The following is a 26,472-nucleotide window of genomic DNA, read 5'->3' as shown; positions in this document are numbered from 1 at the left end:
GACTGCTGCCCACGATCGGCTCCGCACTGCGGTTTCATGCGGGTGGGCCAATTAATGTGTGGATTGCGAGAGGCAGCGCCTGTGTAGGCGGGGGGAGGAGAGAGAGCGGGCCTGGCGCGTGGTTCGTGCATGCGCGTGGAAGAGCGCTTTAAGCTCCCTGAGGCACGGAGCTGCCTCAGGGAGATTGAAGTACTTTTTAAAAAAATTATTAAAGACAATAAAAGTTTAATGCAACATGTCCCATCTCATGTGACTGTGTCACATGAGATGGGACATGGTTTTAAATTCAACATAAAGTTTTTATTCAATGAGGTTCCCTAAAAATTGTAAAGGTCGCTTGGTCTTTTCGCCTGTCCGCCAACCGTTAGGTTGAATGGACAGCGTAAATTTCCAGTTAATTACCTTGTTAATGGCCTTAATAAGCCTTTCAACTGTCGGCGGGCGCATGCCCGATGTCATCGCATGTCACATTACATTCGTGTGTGTTGGACACGCACTCACACGCCGAACATGAAATCCTGGCCCATGATTTTTCAAACCTGCGCTAGAATGCTTATCCCAAGCTACATGTAAGTAGCCCATTAAAACCACAAAGGACAGCAAAATGTAGTGGAATTCTGGAATGCTTTCTCAGAAAAAACAACTGAAACTTCAAAAACCTGGTTAGGCGATAATAGTTAATTAATGGATGTTTAGCGTTATGGAGCAGAGATGGATAAATGGAGTTGAGGCACGGATCAGCCATATTCTGAATGAATGACATAATAGATTTGAGGGATGAATGACCTTCATTTTTATGTTTTCATAATGTGCTGTGACTTAGCTGTTGTTACGCTTCATTGGAGGAGTGTGAAAGGACAAAGAAATAGAGGGAAGAGGATATTGGCAAAAAATAGGTGCTTGGGAGTACATCAGAACCAAGATAAAGGCAAAATACTGCGAATGCAGGAAATCTGAAACAAAAACACAAAATGCTGGAAAAACTCAGCAGGTCTGACAGCATTTGTAGAGAGAGAAACAGAGTTAAAGTTTCGAGTCTGTGTGACTCTTAATCAGAGCTAAAGGGAAGTAGAAATGTGGTGAAACATATACTGTTTAAAGGGGATGGAACAGGTGAAGCTGGTCAGAAGACCAGCGATAGGTGGAGGCAAAGGGGAGATTGCAAAACATGTCATAAACAAAAGGCCAAAGGGTTGTTAATAGTGGTGGTTCTGGCTAAAGCAGGTGCTAATGGTGACATTAAGAGTGGAAAGCAGAATGTGATAATGGCCGGACCTGGGCAAGCGCTCTGGAAAGTGACAGATGGCCCTAGTGGGGGTGGGGTGGGGAGAGGGGACAGTAGTGGGAAAAAAAAAATCAAAAATAGGCTAAAAGCTCGGGATAAAACAATGAATAAAAATGGAAATAAATTTTAAAAATAACAGTAATGAAAATAAGTGGAAAAAAAATAAAAAATGTAAATGAATGTAGAAAAAAGGGGGATCAAAAGCTGGGGATGGAAGAGAGAGTTCATAATCTGAAGTTGTTGAACTCAATGCTAAGTCCAGAAGGCTGTAAAGTGCCTAATCAGAAGACGAGGTGCTGTTCCTCCAGTTTGCGTTGAGCTTCACTGGAACATTGCAGCAGGCCAAGAACAGACATGTGGGCATGAGAGCAGGGTGGTATGTTGAAATGGCAAGCGACAGGGAAGTCTGGGGCATGCTTGCGGATAGACTTAAGGCGTTCTGCAAAGCAGTCGCTACTGAATGCCGACAGTGAGGCGTGAAGGGAAGTTGTGTTTGGTGGTGGCATCATGCTGGAGTTGGCAGAAATGGCGGAGGATGATCCTTTGAATGCGGAGGCTGGTGGAGTGAAATGCGAGGACAAGGGGGACCCTATCATGGTTCTGGGAGGGAGAGGAAGGTGTGAGGGCAGAGACATGGGAGATGGGTCGGAAAGCGGCATCATCGGAACAGATGCGACGGAGGTGAAGGAACTGAGAGAATGGGATGGGGTCCTTACAGGAAGCGGGGTGTGAGGAGCTGTAGTCAAGGGAGCTGTGGGAGTTGGTGGGTTTGTAATGAATATTGGGGGACAGTCTATCACCAGAAATGGAGACAGAGAAGTCAAGGAAGGGAAGAGAAGTGTCAGAGATGGACCATGTGAAAGATATGGTGGGGTGAAATTGGAAGCAAAATTTATAAATTATTCCAGGTCCAGACGAGAGTATGAAGTGGCACTGAAACAGTCATTGATGTACCAAGAAAAGAGTTGTGGGAGGGGGCCTGAGTAGGACTGGAACAAGGAATGTTCCACATACCCCATAAGGAGACAGGCATAATTGGGGCCCATGTGGGTACCCATAGCCACACCTTTTATTTGAAGGAAGTGAGATAAGTTTAAGGAGAAATTGTTCAGTGAGAGAACAAGTTCAGCCAGATGGAGGAGAGTGGTGGTGGATGGGGATTGTTCGGGCCTTTATTCGAGGAAGAAGCTAAGGGCCCTCAGACCATCCTGGAGGGGGATGGAGGTGTAGAGGGATTGGACGTCCATGGTGAAGAGGAGGTGGTTGGGGCCAGGGAACTGGAAATTAGTGATATGATGTAGGGCATCAGAGGAATCACGGATATAGGTGGGAAGAGACTGGACAAGAGAGAATGGAGCCAAGATAGGAAGAAATGAGTTCTGTGGGGCAGGAACAGGCTGATACAATTGGTCCTAGAGTCATAGAGGTCTACAGCACAGAAAAAGGCCCTTCGGCCCATCGAGTCTGCGCTGGTCAAACAAGTACCCAACTACTCTAATCCCATTTTCCAGCACAAGGCCCATAGCCTTGTATGCCATGGCATCGCAAGTGCGCATCCAAATACTCCTTAAATGATATGAGGGTTTCAGCCTGTACCACCCTTTCAGGTGGTGAATTCCAGGTTCCCACCACCCTCTGGGTGAAAAAATTCTTCCTCACATCCCCTCTCAACCTCCTGCCCCTTACCTAAATCTATGCCCCCTGTTTATTGATGCCTCCATCAAGGGGAAAAGTTCCTCCCTGTCTACCCTACCTGTGCCCCTCATAATTTTGTACATCTCAATCATGTCCCCCCTCAATTTCCTCTGCTCCAGGGAAAATAACCCCAGTCTATCCAATCTTTCCTCATAACTAAAACTCTCCAGCCCAGGCAACACCCTGATAAATCTCCTCTGCACTCTCTCCAGTGCAATCACATCCTTCCTATAATGCGGATTCCAGACTGCACGCAATACTCTAGCTGTGGCCTAACCAGCATTTTATACAGTTCCAGCATAACCTCCCTGCTCTTATATTCTATGCCTCATCTAATAAAGGCAAGTATCCCATATGCCTTCTTAACCATCTTATCTACCTGTCCCGCTACCTTAAGGGACAGGTGGACATGCACACCAAGGTCCCTCTGAACCTCAGTACATCCCAGGGTCCTACCATTCATCGTGTATTCCTGTGCCTTGTTTGTCCTGCCCAAGTGCATCACCTCACACATATTCAGATTAAATTCCATTTGCCATTGATCAGCCCATCTAACCAGCCCATCTGTATCCTTCTGTAATCTAAGACTATCCTCCTCACTACTTAACACTCCATCAATTTTCGTGTCATCCGTGAACTTACTCCTACATTCAAGTATAAATCATTTATATATACCACAAACAGCAAGGGACCCAACACGGATCCTTGTGGAACCCCACTGGACACAGGCATCCAGTCACAAAAACACCCCTCCACCATCACCCTTTGCTTCCTGCTACTCAGTCAATTCTGGATCCAATTTGCCAAATTGCCTTGCATCCCATGGGCTCTTACCTTCATTATCAGTCTCCCATGCGGGACCTTATCAAAAGCCTTGCTGAAGTCCAAGTAGACTACGTCAAATACATTGCCCTCATCTACACACCTGGTCACCTCTTCGAAAAATTCAATCAAATTGGTCAGACATGACCTCCCCTAAACAAAACTATGCTGACTGTCCTTGATTAATCCCTGCCTCTCCAAGTGTAGATTAATTCTGTCCCTCAGAGTTGCTTCCACTAGTTTCCTACCAATGAGATTAGTCTGACTGGCCTGTAGTTCTCTTGTCTATCCCTTCTGCCCTTCTTGAATAACGGTACCACATTGGCTGTCCTCCATTCCTCTGGCATCTCTCCTGTGGCCAGAAAGGTATTGAAAATTATTGCCAGTGCCCCTGCTATCTCCTCCCTTGCCTCACTGAACAGCCTGGGATACATTTCATCCGGGCCTGGAGATTTATCTACTTTTAAGCCTGCCATACCACTTGGAACCTCCTCCCTTTCTATGCTAATTTCTTTAATTATATCACAGTCCTTCCCCCTGATTTACACACCCACATCGTCCCTCTCACTTAAGAACTCTGACACAAAGTGTTCATTTAGAATCCTACCTACATCTTCCATCTCCACACACAAATTACCACTCTGGCCCTTAATGGGCCCTTCTGTTTCCCTAGTTATCCTCTTACTCTTAATGCACTTGTAAAATAACTTTGGATTTTCCTCTATTTTGCCTGCCAATGTTTTTTCATGCCCCCTTTTTGCTCTCCTAATTTCCTTTTTAAGTTCCCCCCTACACATTCTATACTCCTTTAGGGCTTCCGCTGTTTTGAGCACTGGGTATTTGCCATAAGCCCCCCCTTTTCTCTTTATCCAATCCTGTATATCCCTCAACATCCAGGGTTCCCTGGATTTGTTGGTCCCACCCTTTATCTTTACTGGAATATGTTGGCCCTGTAATCTCGCTATTTCCTTCTTGAATTTACCTAAAAGTAGCTGCTTCCAGTCCACTCTGGCCAAATCATATCTGATCTTATTAAAATCGACCTTCCCCCAATTTAGAACTCTGATTTCTGTCCCACCCTTGCCCTTTTCCGTAACAACCTTGAATCTAACGGAGTTATGATCATTATCTGCAAAATGCTCCCCCACTGATACCTCTACCACTTGCCCAGTTTCGTTCCCTAAAATTAAGTCCAGGACCACCCCCTCTCTTGTAGAACCTTCTACATACTGGCTTAAAAGGTTCTCCTGGATGCATTTTAAGAATTCCTCTCCCTCTAAACCTATCATGCTGTGACTAAACCAGTTAATGTTGGGGAAGTTGAAATCCCCCACTATTGCTACCCTATTACTGTTACACTCCGCTGAAATTTGCCTACATACTTGCTCTTCTATTTCTCCCTGACTGTTTGGGAGCCTATAGTACACTCCTTTTTGCTCCTTTTTTGTTTTTAAGTTCTACCCATATGGCTTCATTTGAGGAGCCTTCTAAGATGTCATCCCTCCTTACTGCTGTAATTGATTCCTTGTTCAAAATTGCGATACCCCTTCCAATTTTACCTCCTTCCCTGTCTCGACTGAAGACTCTATATCCTGGAATATTGAGGTGCCAATCCTGCCCCTCTCTTAACCATGTCTCCGTGACAGCAATGACATCATACTTCCATGTGTTAATTTGTGCCTTCAACTCATCTGCCTTATTCATCAGACTCCTTGCATTAAAATAAATACCATCCAACCTTGCCAACTCCCTTGTGCCTTAACTGGCCTATGATTTCTATGCCTTCCAGACTCACTTACTCTCTCTTCTAATTTTGGCTGTGCATCTCCCCCTGCTGAACCTCCTCTCAGGATCTCATCCCCCTGCCAAGGTAGTTTAAACCCTCATCAACAGCACTAGCATACTTCCCTGCAAGGATGTTGGTCTCATTCTGGTTCAGGTGCAACCTGTCTGCCTTGTACAGGTTCCACTGCCCCCAGAAACAGCTCCAATGTCCCAGAAATCTAAAGCCCTCCCTCCTGCACCAACTCTCCAGCCACACATTAATCTGGACTAACCTCCTATTTCTATACTCACTAGCGTGTGGCACCGGAAGTAATACAGAGATTACTACCTTTGAGGCCCTGTTTTTTAATCTGTTTCCTAGCTCCCTAAATTCTGCTTGCAGGACCTCATCCCTCTTTCTACCTATGTTGTTGGTACCAATATGTATCACGATCTCTGTCTGTTTGCCATCCCCCTTTAGAATGCCCTGCAGCCGTTCAGTGACATCCTTGACCCTGGCACCAGGGAGGCAACATACCATGCTGGAGTCGGTCTACAGCTGCAGAAATACCTGTCTGTTCTCCTTACTATCGAGTATCCTACCACTATTGCTTTTCCCCTCCTTTTCCTACCCCCTGTGCAGCTGAGCCACTCACAGTGCCAAGAGCGTGGCTGCACTCCCCAGAGGAACCGTCAATCTCACCATTTTCCAACAAAGAAAAACGGTTCTTGAGCGAGATGCACCCTGGGGATTTCCTGACTATCTGCTTGACACCTTTCTTCTGTCTGATGGTCACACACTCCCTCTCTGTCTACACTTCTGTAAACTGTGTGACCATGTCTAAAAACGTACTATCCATGAAACTCTCAGCCTCGCAGATGCACCTCAGCGCCTCCAGCTACCGTTCAGGCTCCAAAACTTGGAGCTCAAGTAGCTGCAGCTGGTGGCACTTCCTGCGCACGTGGTTGGTCAGAGCACAAGGAGCGTCTAGGACTTCCCACATGTGGCAGGTGGTACATAACACGGGACTGAGCTGCCCTGCCATGCCTCTAGTTGGGAAAAAACCCTTTAAGTTAAATACAGTAAAAAAATTTAAATTATTTATGTACTTTAATTAAAAACTAGAACTCTTACCTTTCTTTAGCTTAATCTATTTTAAACTGGAGAAAAGCTGGAGAAAAACACTTACCCACTTCTGATCTCTCCGTCGCTCTCTCATGTTGTCTTGTTATTTTCAATATGAACTGACTGCAGGACACTCTTCCCAGACTGCTTCACCGCGATGCTGACTGCAGGACATGCTTCCCTGTTTGTGGATTTTGGGGAGGAGGTAGAAGCGGGCTGTCTGAGGTTGGGAGACTATGAGGTTGGAAGCTGTGGAGGGAAGATCTCCAGAGTAGATGAAGTCAGTGAAAGTCCTGGAAACAATGGCTTGATGTTCGGTAGTGGGGTCATGGTCCAGGGAGAGGTAGGAGGAAGTGTCTGGGAGTTGGTGCTCACCCTCTGTGAGGTAGAGGTCAGTGTGCCAGTCAACAACAGCACACCTTTGTTGGCAGGTTTGATAACAAAGTCAGGGTTGGACCTGAGAGAATGGAGTGCGGCAAGTTCAGAAGGAGACAGGTTAGAGTGGGTGAGAGGAGCAGAGAAACTGTCATGCTGACAGTTCTCAATGAAAAGATCAAGGGCAGGTAAGAGGTCAGAGGGAGGGGTTCAGGTGGAGGTAGAATATTGGAGATGGGTGAAAAGATCTGTTGAATGGGGGAAGGACTCCTGCCCAAAGAAGTGAGCATGGAGACAAAGGCGGCGGAAGAAGAGTTCAGCATCATGCCGAGCCTGGAATTCATTGAGGTGAGGGCGTAAGGGTATGAAACTGAGTCCTTTGTTGAGTACTGAATGTTCAGCATCAGAGAGGGGAAGGTCAGGGGGTATGGTGAATTCACGGTAAGGGCTGGGATTAGAAGATGGGATGGGGTCAGAGAGACGGGAAGGGGTGGAAAGTCCTGGATGGGCATTGGTATCAATGAGTTGTTGGAGCTTTTGTTCCTGAAAGAAAGAGACAAGGATGTTTGGCAAAGTCGTCACCTAATTTGTATTTATTTTTCACAATTGCAAAGGGAGCCACGTAATTGGAATGGAAAATTTTCAGGTTAGGGAGAGCAAATGGTAGATGAGGAAACCAGAGAATCATTCAGGGAATGGTCCTTTCAGAAAGTAGGCAGGATAGGGAAGGGGATGGGAAAGATTTTTTGATGGTGGAACCATGTATCCATCTTGGATCTAGTTAAGAGTCTGTCCATGGCAGTGAAGGGGAATCTTGGCAGAGGAAAAAGAAGATATTTCAAAGGATCAGATGTGAAAAGTTGCACTATCAGAGCAAATGCAATGAAGGTGGAGAAATTGGGAGTAAGTGTTGTGGGAAGAATTATAATCCAAGTAGTGGAAGTCCGTGGGCTTGTAAGAGATATATAGACAATTTCATTGACTACTTCAAATTTTCACCCATCTTCCACCTTTACAGAAACCATCTCTCATTTTTCACTTCCTTTCTTGGACTTCTCTTTTGCTCCATCTTTAGACAGGAGATTAACACTTATACCTCTTGTTTGGTAGTACAGAACTTGAGTATTTCTGAAAAAAGAGACAGGCTGTCTAAGCTTTTCGTCTTGCACTCGTCAGGATAGTTTGCAACATTACTAACAATGAAGGGAACAACAATTTAAACTGCATGAGAAGAGAGTGCTGATAGGTTGGCAAGTGGACATTGATTGGTCAACGCATTGTCATGGGGAATGCAGCAGGGAACAGTTAACTGCCAAACTTTTGTTCAAATTCAAAACAGGCAGGTCGACTCTGATTGGTCAAGAATTGTCATGGGGAATGACCCAGGGAATGGCTGTGTATCAAGCTTTTGTTTAGTTGAAAAAGATGCCATGCATGGACATGCTCATCCTGTCTGCAAAGGACAGGGCTTTGAGTGTAAGCCATACTGTGATCATGGCCAATTTAAGATTATCATTTGGGTCTGCAGTGTGGCTTACTTACATACCGTAGAAGCCACATATACTCAGAGCCCTGTCCTTTTCAGACAGAATGACCATGTCCATCCATTGCCTCTTTTTCAACTAAACAAAAGCCCGAGGGACAGCCGATTCCTGGTTCATTCCCCATGACAATTCTCGACCAATCAGAGTCAACCTGCCTGATTTGAATTTGAACAAAAGCTTGGCAGTTAACTGTTCCTGCTGCATTCTCCATGACTATACCTCTACCAATCAGAGTCCACTTGCCAATGAATCAGCACTGTCTTCTCATGCAGGATAAATAGTTGTTCTCTTTACTGTTAGTAATCTTACGATCTGTCCTGATGAGTGCAAGATGGGAAGCTTTGGCAGTATGTCTCTTTCAGTGAAACTATTATTCTTCTTTATGCTTTATATTCATCAAAAGATGGTGCTATACTGAAAAATAAGTTACACACATGGTAGAGAATTTGACTGCCAGCACATCTGGAGGATTTATAGTGAATTAGAAGTTTTATGTCATTTAGGAAAATCTTTGTAATTCATGGAATTTTATCTTGCCATTCATAGCCTGCACCTGCACTCTTTTTTTTCAATCCTGCAGTCACTCTGTCATGTTACTAACCATCCTCGTTATAATTATATGAGTTTGTCAAGGTTAAAGTTTCATGTTCCAGGGAGATAACAACAACACCATCTTACATTTGCATAGTGCGCTTCTCATAAATATAGGGCTTATAGTACTTTACAAGATCAAAAATGTAAATGCACACAAAAGCAGCATGAACAGAAGGATACAAGGATTCATGGGAGAACACATGTGAGAATGTTTTTAAGAGGCTTTTGAAAGCAGAAAGGAAATGATTTGACAGAAGAGTCCATAGAGTGAAGTTTGGAGAGCGCAAGCCCCTGGTGCTTGTGGAGGAAGTGGGAAGTCAAAGGTAAGCCAGAGTCAGAGAAATGTAACATGTGCACAGTAATGTAGAGGTAGAGGAGATCACTGAAATTGGATGAGGTGAGGCCATGGAAAGGTTTAAAGATGCAAACAGGCAACTGAAAATCAATTTGCTTGGGCACAGGAAGACATCAATTGTAAACAAGGGCAAGAGTGAAAAAAATGGATGAGTTATAGTTTGTAAATGGAGTTGGGGAGATCATCGAAAGGAACATTTAAAAGTCCTCTAGTGATAAAGTTAGGGATTAGTGATACAGCAGCAAAGAAAGAGAGGTAACAGGGGTCAGAATCTTTCTTGCGTTGGATGGGCTTGGTGGGAGTGGGCGGGGGTGGCCACGGAACTGAGCACTGCCCGCGTTCGGTTCTGCAGCGTCATTTTATGTGGGCGAGCCAGTTAAGGCCTGCCCAGTGTAAGACGTGAGTGGTAGCGCAGTGCTACCTGTGCGGGCAGAGGGAGGAGGGAGAGTCAGGAACAGTGCTCTTTCACACATGCACGCGAAAGAGCGCTTCAATCTCCCTGAGGAACGGAGCTGCCTCAGGGAGATTGAAGCGCTTTTGAAAAACATAAATAAATGTAATAAAAATTTATTAAAACATGTTCCATCTCATGTGACTATGTCACATGAGATGGGACATGTTTTTATTTTTCTGAAAAGCTTTTTATTTCATTCATAAAAGCTTTAGGAATACTCATTCCGCTTGTGAGACAGCACGATGATGTCAGGATGCACACCAGGCGTCATTTTACACGCCGGCATGTTGGGCCCGCCCCCACATGTCGACTGAAAAATCCTGGCAAGGGAGCTGGAAGAGGGAGGGAGTGGTGCTTTTGGAGGTAGAGACAAAGCTGGGTGATATTCGCGGATGTAAGAAAATTGTCTTGATAGTGGGTTGAATGTGAAGAATGAAACAGACCTCAGGGTTAAGCAGTAGACCAAGGATTATCAGCTCTCAATTTAATCTTGGAAATGCACTGTTAAAATAGAATACATTTATTGATATACTAAAGGCAGCAGGGAGATTCAGGAAGATGAAAAGTAGAAAATCATGCTCATAACAGCCCCAGGATATTACTGGAGGAGTTCCTCAGGGTAGTGCCCTAGGTCCAATAAACTTCAGTTGCTTCATCAATGATCTTCCAACATCATAAGGTCAGTAGTAGGGATGTTCGCTGGTGATTGCACAGTGTTCAGTACCATGCGCATCTCCTCAGATACTGAAACTGGGTCAAGTTCCTGGAACTTCCTTCCTAACAGCACTGTAGGTATACTTACACCACAAGGATTGACTGTTTCAAGAAGGTGGCTCACCACCACATTCTCAAGGCCAATGAGGGATGGGGAATAAATGCTGGCTTTTACAGACCTACCCATTTCCCATGAGGGACTTTTTAAAAAAAATCCTGCACTTTATAGAGAAATAAAGGAACCAATAAAGAGGCGTTTGATTATATCATAGAAGCCCTGCATCCTTTGGCAGTACCCCAGCCTGAGATCTATATGCACAGATGCACATGCTTCTATCTGTCAGAGGAGCAAAGTCTGTGGAGGAGTTGATTTACAAATAATTTTAAAGACCTATAAAAATCACCCCTCAGCCTTCTCTTTTCAAGAGAAAAGAGACCAGCCTATTCAGCCTTTCCCAATATGTATAACATCATGGTTCTGTTATCACCCTTGTAAATTCTTTTTGCATCCTCTCTCGTGCCTCTTTTTTTTTCTAATATGACAATCAGAACTGTACAAAGTACGGTGTGATCAAACTAAGGTTTAATACAACTTAAGCATAATTTTTCTGACTTTAATTTTATCCCTCTATAAGTACACTTGGTTTGCTTTGTTTTGACATTATTGACCTACACTGCAACTTTTACTGGTTTGTATATTGTGTTCCCGGATCCCTTTGATTCTCTACCTCATTTAGATTCTTATTTCTTAAGTAATGTGAGACATCCTTATTTTTCTTATCAAAATGTCGTGCTTCACACTTTTCTGTGTTGTAATTCATTTGCCTTGTTGTATGCCCATCTTCTTGTAATTTGTTGCCATCCTCCTCAATGTTAACTGTCCCTCCCAATTTCGGTGTCATCTGAAAATTTATAAATCATTAATATAATTTGTGAATAACAGTGGTACCAGCACTGATCCTTGTGGGAATCCAATTCCTATCTTCTACCAGCACCACCCTTTACCCCTGCTCTCTGCTTTCTGTCTTTCTGCCACTAGCTCTCCATTCTGCTACTTGTTCCCTGACTCCACATGCTTTGACCTTATTCTTGAGTCTATTATGTGACACTTTTTCAAAGGCCTTTTAGAAATCTGGATGGATTGCATCTACTACATTATCCCTATCTACTGTCTCTATTACTTCTTCAAAGAATTCAAAGAGGTTGATACAATGGGATTTACCCTTTTGAAATTTATGTCGACTATTCATTACTATGTTTTGGTTTCTAGATGATTTTTGGTTTTTTCCTATGGTCGGGATTCCATTCTACTACTGATTTTAAACTAACAGATGTTTATTTCTCTGGATTTGTTCTAACTCCTTTCGTAAATATGATATAAAAATATAAGTAAAAGATGTAATTATTCGCTGTGCTGAACCCAATGCGGTTTAGGATGGAGATATTCTTGGACCCCTCCTTACATTATTTATTTGATTGTCCACCACCTTTCCTGAGTGGATGTGGTAGGGTTACAGGTCTTTTTTGTGATCTGTCAGTTGTGGGATTGCTTTGCTGTATCGAAGACCTGCTGCTTTTGGAGTTCAACCTGTACTGTACACTAGCTTTACAAGATTGGTATCTCATTCTAAGGTATCCCTGGTACTCGTCATGGAATAAGCCACTACAGTGGCCACAAATCAATTTAGAATCAGGAATTGCCACTGAGGACACACAAACCTATTGTTGGAGCCATGCTGAGAACGCAATATTGGGCAAATGGAGTGCAGCTGACTAACTGAGTGAAGACTTGGGCCAGGATTTTTCAGTTGGTTTGCGGGGTGGGCCCGACACACCAGAACGTAAAATGACGTGCGATGATGTCGTGCATGCGTCCCGATGTCATCGCGCTTTTTTGCAATGTTTTGTTTGGCGGGAGCACGCCGGAGTCGGCCTTTATGTTTTTTAGGAAACCTCAACCACGAGCAGGATGAGGTTTCCTAAAGCTTTCATGAATTAAATAAAAAGTTTTCCTGAAAAATAAAAACACGTTTCATTAAATTTTTTTGATTTAATTTATTATTTTCAAAAGGTTAAGTGAGTGGGCAAAGATCTGGCAAATGGAGTATAATGTGGGCAACTGTGAAATAATTCATTTTGGCAGGAAAAATAAAAAAGAAGCTTATTATCTATATGGTGAGAGGTTGCAGAGCTCTGAGATTCAGAGGGATCTGGGTGTCCTAGTCATGAATCACAAAAGGTTAATATGCAAGTACAACTGGTAATTAGAAAAGCTAATAGAATGTTATCATTTATTGTGAGAGGAATTGATTACAAAAAAAGGGAGATTATGCTTCAGTTCTACAGGGCATGGTGAGACGACATCTGGAATACTGTGTACAGTACTAGTCTCCTTATTTAAAGTAAGAAGTAAATTCATTAGAAGCAATTCAGAGGTTTACTAGACTAAAACCAGGAATGGGTGGGTTGTCTAATGAGGAAAGGCTGGACAGGTTAGGCTTGTATCCATTGGAATTTAGAGGAAGAGGTGACCTAATTGGAACCTTTAAGATCCTGAGGGGACTTGCAGGGTGGATAAGGAGAGGATGTTTCCTCTTGTGGGAGAATCCAGAACTAGGGGTCACTGTTTAAAAATAAGGGGTTGTTCATTTAAGACAGAGACGAGGAGAATATTTTTCTCAGAGGGCTGTGAGTCTTTGGATTCACTTCCTCAAAAAGCAGTGGAAGCAGCGTCTTTGAAAATTTTTAAGGCAGAGGTAGATAAATTCTTGATTAACAAGGGGGGAAAGGTTATCGGGGGTAGGCAGGAATGTAAGATTGAGGTTACATTCAGATCAGCCATGGTTTTATGGAATGGCAGAGCAGGTGTTATGACACAACAGTTGGTAAAGGTCAAATTATTTAAAATCCCAGTTGTAACCTTTAAAGAACTGCCATAACCTACATTTTCAATTGGTATTTTTGAGATGCAGTTCTGAATTCAGAAATGAAACCCACCAAGCCTCAAGAGGTTTTTTATATAAATTAAATTAAACATTTATTAATTTAACAAGGAATTAAACACATACACATTTCTACAAATTACTACCACAATAACTTTTAAATAAATCCCCAAATGAATCACTCATAGGTAAATATATTCACTAAGGCAACAATAGCCCATAGGGCAGAATTTTGCCCTTGGCTGGCGGGCGGGCCCTACTGGCTCAGCCAACCCCTGCCACCGAAACAGGGCCTGCCGCCATTCTGAGTGGGTGGGCCAATTCAGGCCCGCCCAGTGGCCTGCTCGACAGGAAGCGCTATGCACTTCCTGTTCCGGTGGGGAGGGAATCCCCATCTATCAAAGTGCGATCTTTCACACACTGCTCCCTGAGGCAAAGTCCTGTCTCAGGGAGATTGGTGAGAGGTAAGTAAAATCTAAAAATAGAAAAATATTAAAATTATTAACATGTCCCCCTCATGTGACAATGTCACATGAGATGGGACATGTTAATAAGAAACACTTAAAATTTATTATATTTTTTAAAAACAGACATGAAACTTCATCCCGCCAGTGGATGAAGTTTCATGAATAATCTGGAGCCTGCTGGGGTTCCTGGCCTGCCCGCCAGCCTTAAGCTTGGACAGGCAGGTATTCAATTATCTTAACTAGCCTGTCAATGGCCTCAATTGGCCATTGACAGGTTGGCGGGTGGACAGCTGATTTCGCTGCACCCCTGCCTTCCTGAAGATTTAAATGGCCCGGGATGACATCGGGGATTCCTCCCGACGTCATCCTGTGTCATTTTTCCCTTGACGAGCGGGCCCTGCCCCCAAATCGGAGGGGAAAATCCTGGCCATAGACTTAGACACCAGACAAAACACATTTTATCTTATGAATTCGAAATGAGGTTCCTTTCAATTTGTTCCCTTTGCAGACAGATGCAGGGCTTAAAGGCTGCTTAGATATTACATGTATCTGACTCACACAGGAAACTCTTTTTTGTATATACATTACCTTCCATTTGAATGAAAATTCTCATTGTATCACCAGGGCTTTTGAACTCCTCCTCTTCTAACAATAAAACCCCTTTCACAGTATCAATTTTATTAGTAATATAAACATATTGCTTGGTGTCTCCTAGCTAGGTACAAGATTTCACCCCCAGTCTTTGAGTGGTTTATTCAACAAAATGCAAATGTACCCTCTACCTTACTGTTTAACATCTCAAAACTACTATACATCAAAGCACCCAGACTAACTGTTTTAATCCAATTAAGGCACACACTCATACACAAACAGACACAGACACTACTACAAGTCCAATTTAAAATAATTTCCAATAACATTATGTACATTAATATCTTCATGACACAAGCTCGAGGGGCCGACTGGCCTACCCCTGCTCTTCATTTGTATGTTCGTATGTAATATCATGGACAAAGATCCAGGCCTCTATTTTCTCATCAATGCACGTGAGCGTGTTATTTGCTAAGCCTTGTGCCATTAATAGCATTTTGATCATGTGATCAGAGTTGTGTTATTTGCCAGTGTGTGAGTGGAAAACTTGCACAATAGTTACAATCAAGCTGGAAATTATGGGTATGATGATAGTTTAGGAACTTATAGTCAGATGCTTAAAATAGAAATCAGCTTTGACATTCCTGTGCGTTTGTGAATGGTAACTGGTGTTTAGGAGTAGGAAATATTAGAACACCTCAGCAATAAGGTGATGGAGTTATAGGTTACAGAAATCATTGCATTGCAATTGAAAGTTTTGATGTGATAGTAAATTTGACACATTAGGCCAAAGATGTAATCGCCGCTTAAGGCAGCAAAAGAAAAATTCTTCCCCTTTTTTGTTGATGCAAGCTAAGATTTCACAAGTTTTGTAAGTTATCTCTGTACAACGTAAACATGTGCCTGTTGGAAGTTCATAGGGCAGGATTTTGCCTTGGGATTCAGGATGCCGACGTTGGGACCAAATGGAGGTCCTGAGCCCCCACTTGCCAGCAGTGATACTCCCGAAGGTGACCTCCTAACTGGCTGCCTCTGAACTTGCCACCCAATCAGACTACCCGCAGCTCTGAAACCTCAGCAGCCCCATGGGGTGAAATGGGCACTCCTGAGGCAGCTGAAAGATTTCGAGCAGGGTTGGGGAACCTTTTTCTTATCACAAGCCTTTCACACAGAGACAAAATCAGTCACGAGCCACACACACACACAAAAATCAACTTAATTTAATTTTTTGAGAGAATACAGAAGCGTTCAACTCACCCACTGTTTTAATACGATGGCTGAATTTGAATATTATGTTGTTAAATATTATTATAGTAATTTTAGCTGATGCTTTTATCCAAAGCAAATTCATAATGATGACGATAAATGCTATTTTGAAGGTGCTACTATCAAATCAGTCTATTTAGAAACTTTGCTGTAGGCCGGATAAAATTGGGCAGCGGGCTGGATCCGGCCATGGACCATAGGTTCCCCACCCCTGATTTAGAGAGTAAGTTTGAAATAAAATTTCAGAGGGATAAAGCAGTATGACTCTTTGGATTGGAGGGAAATCCCTTCATATTGCTTGTTAGGGCCACAGAAGATGGGTTTTGCTCCTGGTGGCTCCCTCTAAAGGGTATGGAGCCTCTGGCTGTCAGGATCCCCAGACTGCTGCTTGGAGGTGACCTCCATTAGTCTTGAGGTCTCCATTTACAGCTGCTACTCCACCACCAGCAAAATGCCAGCAAGTGCTCTAAATGGCTCCTAATTGGGGCCTTAATATGCAGATTGCCAACCCGCCACCTTATTGCAGGCAGTTGATCTGTATGCCAGCCCTCGCCTGGGAAACTTCTCCAGTAGCGGAAATGCCTTGGGGATCCATCCCGACGTGGTTCCCTGCTATTTCCTCAGGCCTGCCACCTCCACGTCAACCAGCATAACTAAACCCATATTTTATGGATTGGCTTCTATACTGCTGATTGTCTTTAACTCAGTTGTGTTTTTACAAGCAACCATTTGCTTAGAGAATGGAGCTTTCTTTGACAGAACTATTTATAGTCAGAGTAATGAATGAATTAAATGCAACTAACAGATGGGTTTAGAATTTGGGAAAAATGTTTTGTACCAAATGATCTGAGACCAGAATAAAAGTTGATCTGTCAGAGCTCAGCAATTTTATATGTAAATATAACATTTCATAGCATTTTCAAAAAACAATCACATTATTATACCTCATTTCCAGTGATCGATATAATTATACTACATAATCTGACTTGTGTTATTTTATAATTTTCTTACGAATGTGGATCACAATTTGGCCGGCAGTGCTGATTCTAGAGAATCGTCATTTAGTGGATGGATATGGATGGATGAATTGGAGATTTAATCTTCTCTTATGGATTAATTAGGCAGAAATTAAATAACTGGCATTTACCTATTTAAGAGCACTTCACATGGAGTTATTGTTGTTGCAGTGCAATGGCTATTGTTATATGAGGAAACATGGCAGTCACCCTGCACCAACAACATCCCACAAGTAGCAATGAATGAAGAAGAATGGCCTTTGGGTATATTTCTCTTTGGCTACTAATATGATCTAAAAGGCTGTGGTGTATAAATATAGTGTCCCAGTTTTATATTTACTCTGTATTTTGTGCTGCCAGAAGTAAATATAACAGCGTATGAGGGTGAATTTCCTTATGACTTGATTCCAGTGGTAACACCAGGTGCATGCCTGCCAGTGCCCTCCAGCACTTACGCTGTTGGAGTTTGAGAGTCATGAGATAAGATTATGGGACATGCAGCTGCAGCCACCACCACTGACACATAACTGTTGTCCCTGGTCTCATGTGGCTAGAAATTATAGCTCGCACCTTCCATTAGGAGGGTTTAACCAGTTAGCCCCCTTGGACCATGGCCCCCATGTATGGAGGATGATCTTTTTGAAAAATGGTGCCATTTTTTGGGCCACCTCACTAGCCTGCGTTCCAATGGTAGTCCCACTTTCACCCACCTGGATGATGGTTCTTCCCTATATGAAACAAGTCATTTTCACTTGGAAATGGAAGGAACACAGTGCATCAGGACCTGGGTGTCGCAGGGAATTCCCCTGGTCTCTTACCAGGGTTATGGCAGACGACTGGTGGAATTCCTGAGCAATTTTGGCTTTGTATCTCTAACCCGTGCCTGACTGTTTGTAACAATCATGACGTAATTGCTCATGTGCAGCCTTCCTCCTGTTTTCCATCTGTTTAAATTATCATCTCATTTAATTTCATCTATGTTGACACTCGGGATGCCACCTTAAGTGTAAGTCTTGTGTCTTAAAAGAGGTTATTTCCCAGTGATTTGAGCTGACTGAGAGGATGTTTCTAGAACTAGAGAGACTGGAACTAGGAACTTAGTTTAAGACCAAGGGGTCTCTCATTTAAGGCAGATGAGAAGAATTTTTTTCTGAGGGTCATGGGTCTGTGGAATTCTCTTTTTCAGAGCAGTGGAGGCAGAGTCATTGAATATTTTTAAGACCGAGTTAGATTCTTGATTGACAAGGGAGTCAAAGGGTATAGGGGGTAGACAAGAAAGTGGAGTTGAGGTCATCATCAGATCAACCACGATCTTATCAAATGGCACAGCAGACTTGAGGGGCTGAATGGCCTACTCCTGTTCCTAATTAGTATGTTTGTATGTATGTATGTATGACTGCTTGTTTACAGTTGATGGCTGGAAATTCCCATCCATTCATCATTCATTGCACAGGCAATGTGCATATCCACTGAGTTTTCACTGAGATTATTATGCGGGGATTTCTAGTCATCAGTTTTTTGCTATAGATAGAGTCATTGTTACACATTCTTATTCATCAATTGCACTTTTATCTTCTGAAGGGTGATCGTGGCCTCACTGGTTTACGTGGGTCATTAGGAGACCCTGGGATTGGATACCCTGGCCCAAAGGTAATCAGCAGCATCTTGTTTGTACTTGCAATGAACATGTATAATCTGTTATTGCTCAAATTTGCATAGAAAGTTGGCATTTGCATTCCCTTTGGGAACTTGTATGCAGAACAGCAGTATACAGTCAGCAAACTGTGTTATACAAGGAAAGTAAAAATCAAAGGCTATCCTGCTGCACTGAGGAATCACCCTACCCCATGGTCTATCTTTGTGGGGCATTTTGGGACTCCAGCCACCAATCTTTTAACCAGGTCCTGCTATGCTTGCTTAGCACAACAACAGCATATTTACTGTAAAAGAAAAACTCCTTCGACCACCTCCCCAACTCCTCTCCCATGACCCCCATCCCACCTTCACTCACCTTTGGTCGGAGTCACAAGATGATCCTTGACCTCTAGTGCATGTATTGCCGCCAGGCTGCCTCCACTCTCGCTGGCACAGTTGGCAATGAGGAGCTGCTGGCAGGGATGGCTACCTAAGTGCCTGAATGGCACTTGGTTGTGTTGGGCCTCCCCTAGGGGGTTGACAAGATTCCCGCCAGTTCTGTGACCAGTGGGTGAGACCCCCATTGGACCCATCGATTTTTGAGCAACTTGAGTTTGCGGAGGGTGGAGAATGTTTTACTTTCCAGTTTTCCAATGATATAATTGAGTGTAGAGGTCACAAAAATGTGGATAATGATTTCAGTTGGTGGAGGAGCAGGCAACGTTGTGGAGGTCGGAATAAATGGTCTCAATGATAGCTTCTTTCTTGCAACCTCCAATTAAAAGTTAAATAGCCCCTTAGATTTACATTATATGCACTTTTTATCATTTTAAAAAGGTGGTGTTCACCTCTTTGGTCTTTCTTCATAACATAGAATCTTAGTCCCAGTCACTCTTCTCTGAGCCATCTCCAGAGTATCAATGTTCTTTTGAAAGTACAATGTCCAAACTGTACACAGAATTCAAATTATATATGTCATATTAAGAAATATGACAATGCATGAAATTGGAGGCAGCCTATTGATTTGGATGGGGAATTGGGTAGGAGGTAGGTTACAAAGAATAGGGGTAATGGATATGTACTCAAGTTGGCAGGATGTGACTATTGGTATCCCCAGGTATCCGCTTGAGAGTCACAGCTTTTCACTACATTGATAAATGACTTGGGTGAAGGAATAGGGAGCAGGATATCTAAGTTTGCTAACATTAAGTTAAGTCACAAAGTAAATAATATACATGGAAGCAGAAAGTTGCATTGGAATTTTGGTAGATTAAGTGAGTGGCAGATGGAATTCAATGTGGAAAAGTACAAGGTAATCCACTTTGGATCTATGAAAGATAAATGCGAGCAGCTAGGAACTGTTTTTGAGTCCAAGAACAGAAATTACTAATAGCTAGTAGAAAGAAGTTCTAAAGACTAAATCAATGATGGCACTTATCTCAAGGAGGTTGAAATACAAAGGAAGAGGAGCATAAATGCCAACTTGGCCTGGTTGGATTGAAAGGCCTGTTTTTATGCTGGATATTCAGTGTAATTCTATGTATGTTTCTTTGCAATACAAATTGGATGGATTCTACAGTGGGTAAGTGATCTGAGCAGGTATTACTGGCCATGCAGTACAACCAAAAATTTACCCATTGTTTAGATGACGATAACATATCGTGATAATCTCCTGAATACAAAGATTCTTTCATTGATCAAGTAGTATTTGAAAAAACTTTTTTTAGTAAATTATAGAACATGTGTTTTAAAGAGTTTAGGGAAATCTCCAAACAAATAACTCAGTTATTTCTTGAAAATTTATCTATGAACTTCTTTAATGTATTTCAACACTTGAAAAATAACACTATCTGAATGAAATGTATTTTTGTCCTTAGGGTGAAAAAGGTTCACAAGGAAGTCCTGGTGCCCCTGGTTCTGCTGGGATTGGAGAGCCTGGGTTACCGGTAGGCAACTTTAATTTTTAAAAAAAAATTACTGTAATCATCAAAATAATTTATATTACACTCCACAAACTCCAAAATACTGAAACTTTTATTGTGCTTTTTGCTATTATAATTTAACCTGTTTAATGTCACAGTTCAGCTTTTCTCATTTGTGATTGATTTATAAACTGTGAAATAATGAACTTTGAATCTTATGATGATTGAAAGATGGACATGAGAAGTACAAAACTGAGAACTGCAGATGTTAAATGTTTAAGTGTTTTATTTGCTGGAACAGAGATGTGCTGTTAAATGTATTGATTAGTTCTTGCAATGAAGACAAAGTTTCCAAGAGGTCACTCCAAAGGAGAACTGTAGATTTTGAGTCACACCTGTCGATTGCTGCACATTCTCTGAGGTTAACTTATAAGACCTATATTTAGTTACAATGTACTTCAAACATCCTTCTTTTCAGGCAAGTACCCATGAGTTTCTGGGACCCACAATACTCAACCTTCTCCTTAGCCTTCACTGTGAAGGTGGCACATCCTTACCCATTCCCAGTCGCTTTTGAGCTCACCTGTGCTCTGTGCATCACTCAGTGCCACATCCTCAATGACACTGTCTAATCATCCTGTTTTTTGATGCCTGGTTGTGAGCAAGCAAGTGCATGATCCCAAGTTAAAAACATCTTTACAGAAGTGCATAGTGATGGGTTAGTTGTGCAATTATTGCTTTAAGAAGATGAAGAATGTGCCATTGTGTGGAGTGGCCAAGTAAGAAAAGGAAGAGTTTCTAGTGCAGGCTTGTCCAACCCTTTCTTGCCAGGGGCCACATTTCAATTTTTCTCACACTTGGGTGGGGCAATGAGCAAATTTCAGAAAGATGAGGTTTGGTACAACATTAAACAGAAATTTCAAAAACAAAACTTGACGTATGATTAGAAATAACTTGCTGAGCAAAAAAAATCACAACAATAAATTGATCATTTAAAAAATGAATAATAAATAAAGATGGCATTTGAGTGTGAAAGGGTGAGTGTGTGTCCAGCTCACTCCCAGTCTCAGGGTGCTCACTCATACACCCTCACCCACTGTGAGTGCGCCTGTTGGTGTGCGGGGGTGAGGGTAAATGAGAACCCTGTGACTGGGAGTGAGCCAGACACACACTGTCCCCTCCCTATCACCCCTTCTCTCTATCTCACACGCACAGGTACATGCTCGCACTCTCTCTGTCACACATACATGCACTCACTCTCTCTCTCGCACGCTCACCCTCTCTCGCACGTGCATGCTTATCCTTTCTCGCATGCACACACACACTCACAAACACTTTCACTCACTCACTTATCTACTCTCACATTCACCCCTCATCCTTTCGTCCCCTGCCCTCCCTCTGCCTCACACCCACTCACTCACTCACCAACACTCATTCACTCACCATCGCTCATGGAAGCAGCTTTGGATAGGGGTAGGTGCGATGAGAGCTGCAGCGAGGACTGAGGCCTAGCGGAACCCGAATGTGGATGCCCACCGAGGGGAGGGCTGAGAGCAAGGGTACGCAGGGGGAACTGGTGGGACATGGGGTGTATCAGGGAGAGCAGCCGGGCCAGAGCACTAGCAGCCAGAGTGAAATTGTGAAAATGGTCGTAGCCGTGGGGCAGGTGGGTGGGAGGGAATGGAATGTGGCCGTAGCCAGACCAGGGCACCAGCATCCACAGGAAAGCATGGTGAATGTGTGCTCCAAGGTCTCTCTCTCTCTCTCTCTATCTTCAAATACTCACAGTTGCTGATGTATGCTGCTCCTCCAATCACAGCCTGCTTCTCCCCCATGCTTGATGCTGACAGGCTCAATAGTGAGCCTATCAGCAGTAAACGTGGGAGAAAAGAAGCCTGCGATTGGAGGAGCAGGCTCCTGAAGAAATCTTCAAATGCATTGAGCTGTCTTACCGTTTTTCAACAATTGTTCTGGGGGCTGCATGGATTGTGGCCCGAGGGCTATGGGTTGGACAAGCCTGTTATAGCCGATTCCATGAGTGAAGGTGAGTAAGTGAGAGTGAGGTGGGTGGGTAAGTGAGTGAGTGCAAGCCTTGCCTGCCTGCCCTGGTGAGGTCATTGAGTTTTATTCCACACCAATTTGCAGTCCTATGGATGAAGGAATTGGCAATCAATGCCAGTATTACCTACCTGCTGACAGTACATTGATGTATTTAACATAAAATAAAAACTGAAAAGGCTGGAAATAGTGATCTATTTAGTGACTTGCTGGTACAGTCATCCAGTGTTTTCTGAATTCAATTTTCCCAATAAGATTTTGTAGAAAACTTCACGGACAGTAGAGTTTTGGGTGATCTCAAGTTTACAGAGGGTAGAACGTGGGAAGTCAGCCAAGGATGCATTGGAATAGCCAAGTTTAATGATAATGAAAGCATGAATGAGGGTTTCAGTAGCAGATTTGCTGAAGCGGGATGGCGCTGGACATGAATATATGGATGAGAGTTCATCTTGGGGTCAGATATAACATGAAAGTTGCAGTCTGGTTCAAACTCATTTAATTGCTAGGGAAAGGGACGCAATCAGTGGCTAGAAATTATGGCTTGTGATGAGGATTGAAGACAATAGCCAGGATTTTCCATGTTTGGTGGCGTTAACGGACAATATGGAGCGATTCGTTTCATGGCAGTATGAAACCAGTTTACGATTATCTGCTCAGCCCACCGATGGCGGTCCATGTTTCTGCCATTGGACGTCAGGAACCTCATTGTAATACACATCATCATAGGCCAGCCAGCCCGAATCACCCCGCTCGCCCCCCCCTCCACAACTGGATCGTCCGTCCAGGTCAGTGGGAAAGCACACCAACGTGTTTCACAACAGCACATAAAAGGTGTGCACTTGGTGGGCTGCACTTTGAGGCGAACTCAGAGGTGAATGCACAGTAACGTTATGCAGCGCTCACTAGAGTCGTCTGTTGGACTTCAAGCTTGAGGAGTGTTGGGGGGGTGGGATCAAGGGCAGCCCTGCCCTTGAGGTGACTTGTGGGGGTAGAGCAAGGGCAGCCCTGCTGTTGAATATAACACACACAAGCATTCGGGGTGGGGGGTAGTGTTGGCGAGGGAAGCGGACAGGGAAACCTGTATAAAGTGACCATTCTTCTGCAACTCAAGCAGTTCAGGCACAGCCACATAGATATAATTGGAGTCGGGCTTCTAGTTTATTTGCCCACTCAAGCAATGCAGAGGCATCAAAGTGCCACCAAGTGCTCCAGTTTTTCACCCACCCTGGCACAGACTGAAAAGTCATGAGCATTTTAATGGCTGCAGAACAGTTGAACAGCTGCACATGTTGTACAATCTCCTTACTAAAGCTGGCCATGGAGCAGTCACTGGTGGAGGTGCTCACAGCCCCTTGCAATGTCAGCATCCCGGTTGGACCAATCTCCCCCATGGTTCAAGGTAACGGAGCAGCCTTGCAGTGTGAGTTAGGAGAATGCCTATGCCTGAGCTGAGAGCACAGCCTGCAGCCCAATGGGCAAAGCTGCTGCCAATCAGCCAGGTGGAGTGGGGCAGAGGTGGATAGGGTTTCAGGCAGCCATACAGCGCACTAAACTCTGGCTATGCAAGTGGTAGCCAGAACCCTCCGGGAAGTGTTAAGGGGCCTTCAGACTTAGCCAGGACAGGTGCTTAGTACACCCATACTAACCACGTGTCTCTCCTTCATCCAGTAGGAGGAGTACATCAGGGTCATGGAGCCTGGTGAACTAGCTGTATGCCTGATGGCCTACACAGAGTGACAGAGACTCCTGGCCGCGCAGAGGCAGGAGCAGCAACCTCAGGAAGAAGGAGCTGCTGGGGCTCCTACATGCGCTGTCAAAGAGGCACAGTGAGCCGTCACTGGTTGGTAGCTTGCGACACCCAGGGTCTATAGACAATGCCTATCATTCCTGCAGATGACAAAGAACCAGGGTCGCCAAAGACTGCACATGCCAAGGGAACTGGTCGGTCACTTCTGGCAGCTACTGCAGGATTTGGTATGGGGGCATGGAGGGCATCCACTAGCAGTGGTTGTGAAAGTGACTGTGGCACTCAATTTCTATGCCAGTGGCTCCTTTCAGGGCTCCACAGGTGACCTCTGTGGGATCTCACAAGTCTCCACCCACAAATGCATCCATGAGGTCACTGATGCCATCTTTGTGAGGGTACACAACTTTGTGCATTTCGCCCAGGACCGGAACAGCCAGGTTGCAAGAGAGATTGGATTCGCCCAAATCTTAGGTTTCCCACAGGTGCAGGGTACGATTTACTGGACTCATGTGGTGCTTAGATCTCCGTCACAACATCAACCGCAAGGGCTTCCACTTGCTGAATATGCAGCTGGTATGTGACCACCAGAAACGCATCCTGCAGGTGTGTGCATGGTTTCCGGGGAGTGTGCACGACACCTACATCCTCAGTCGGTCTCAGATCCCTGAAGTATTCCAGGATCCACAGAGGCTGCAGGGATGTCTCCTCAGGGACAAGGGCTACCCACAAAGGACATGGCTGATGACACTTGTGCGGTGGCCTCAGGCTGCAGCAGAGTGATGCTATAATGAAGGTTATGCAGCAACTCACAACTTGGTGGAGCACACCATCGGGAGACTGAAGCTGCGGTTCCGATGCCTGGACCGGTCTGATGGAGCCCTGCAAAACAGTCCGCAGAGGGTGTCACACATTGGCGTCGTCTGTTGCGCCCTTTACAACCTGGCGCTGCAACGGGGAGGCAAACTGGCTGAGGAGGAGATGGAGGAGCTGCACATCTCCTCCAAGGGGGGCACCAATGATGATGAGGATGAGGAAGCCCTTGGAGGTGACGACGACGGTGATGAGGCTCTTGCACTAGTTAGATGAGGCAGGTACACTTGGGAGACCCTCGGAGCTGCTAGATTTGTGGAGGATAATGACGACATGCAGTGAAGTGACCCCATAGATCCACACATTGCATCTGTGAATGTTTGACTCCAGCCTAGTTTGTGGTGGTGTGAATACCCTCTGTGATAATGCTCCTGTCATGGAGATGCAGTGGAGGCCCTAATAGTTGCTTGATTGCAGAAGGATGATGATGACATGCAATGAGGACACTTCAGAATCTTCACATAGCCTCTGAGAATGTTTGACTCCTGGCTGGCCAAGGGCAGCTCGCTTGTGCTCTGTGATCAGGGTCATATCATAGAGACGCAGCCATGAAACGTTAGAAGCATCTGACCCTTTGTCCACCATCAGCACCTGAGCCCTTCAGGAGCACAGCATCACTGGTCACAGATACTGAAGAGATGGGGGCCAGCCCCACCTTAAAGGTGCTGAGAGCACACAGAGTATGATGGTACTTGGTGATGCCTGGCCGCAACATTCTGGCAGCAGTGACAAGGACCATCGAGGTGCAGGCATCAGTAATGTTTCCAGGGAGTGTGAGGCTGGACAATCACTGTGGTCTGAAGGCTTCACAGAGCGAACAGGCCCTGGACTTTATCTTGCGCAGAAAGGTTTCACATCTGAGTGACAAGAACACAGCTCATCAGAACAAGAGTTATAGGCAGAGAGACATTCTTAGGAGTTTATTGACAATAGTGAATTGTATGTAAAAGTGATTAACACCCATGCCCAGGCTGCGCAATTAATTCTACTTAACTTTCCTAACCCTGCCACTATGTCTTGGGGCTCATCAGCCATCCACAGAGGAGGTGGAGGCAGCCTGCTGACCCTGCAATGCCCTGTCTGTGATGACCTTGCAGGCGTCCTCTGGAGCACCGAGAATTGGAGGGCTCCAGCCTGCTTTCGGGGTCCTGCTGTGTGGCAGTGGCACCCTTCTCAGCCTGTGGAGCTGCCGCTGCTGAGGTCAAAAGAAGAGGGGATACGGATGGGCCG

General features: G+C 44.3%; 1 protein-coding gene across 1 annotated transcript in view; it reads left to right on the top strand.

Moving 5' to 3' along the window:
* The window catches only part of LOC121276210 (collagen alpha-1(XXVIII) chain-like), a 328,458-nt gene that overhangs the window by 121,019 nt on the left and 180,967 nt on the right, over positions 1–26,472 (top strand). The window contains exons 12-13 of the mRNA XM_041184378.1: positions 18,592–18,660; positions 20,523–20,591. Of these exons, the coding sequence (XP_041040312.1) occupies positions 18,592–18,660; positions 20,523–20,591 (138 nt within the window). The remainder of the gene's footprint in view (positions 1–18,591; positions 18,661–20,522; positions 20,592–26,472) is intronic.

The sequence above is a fragment of the Carcharodon carcharias genome, chromosome 3, assembly GCF_017639515.1.
Source record: "Carcharodon carcharias isolate sCarCar2 chromosome 3, sCarCar2.pri, whole genome shotgun sequence".
In the NCBI taxonomy this organism is placed as follows: domain Eukaryota; kingdom Metazoa; phylum Chordata; class Chondrichthyes; order Lamniformes; family Lamnidae; genus Carcharodon; species Carcharodon carcharias.
Note: the sequence above shows the minus strand (reverse complement) of the source record. Positions and strands in the feature narration are given on the sequence as shown.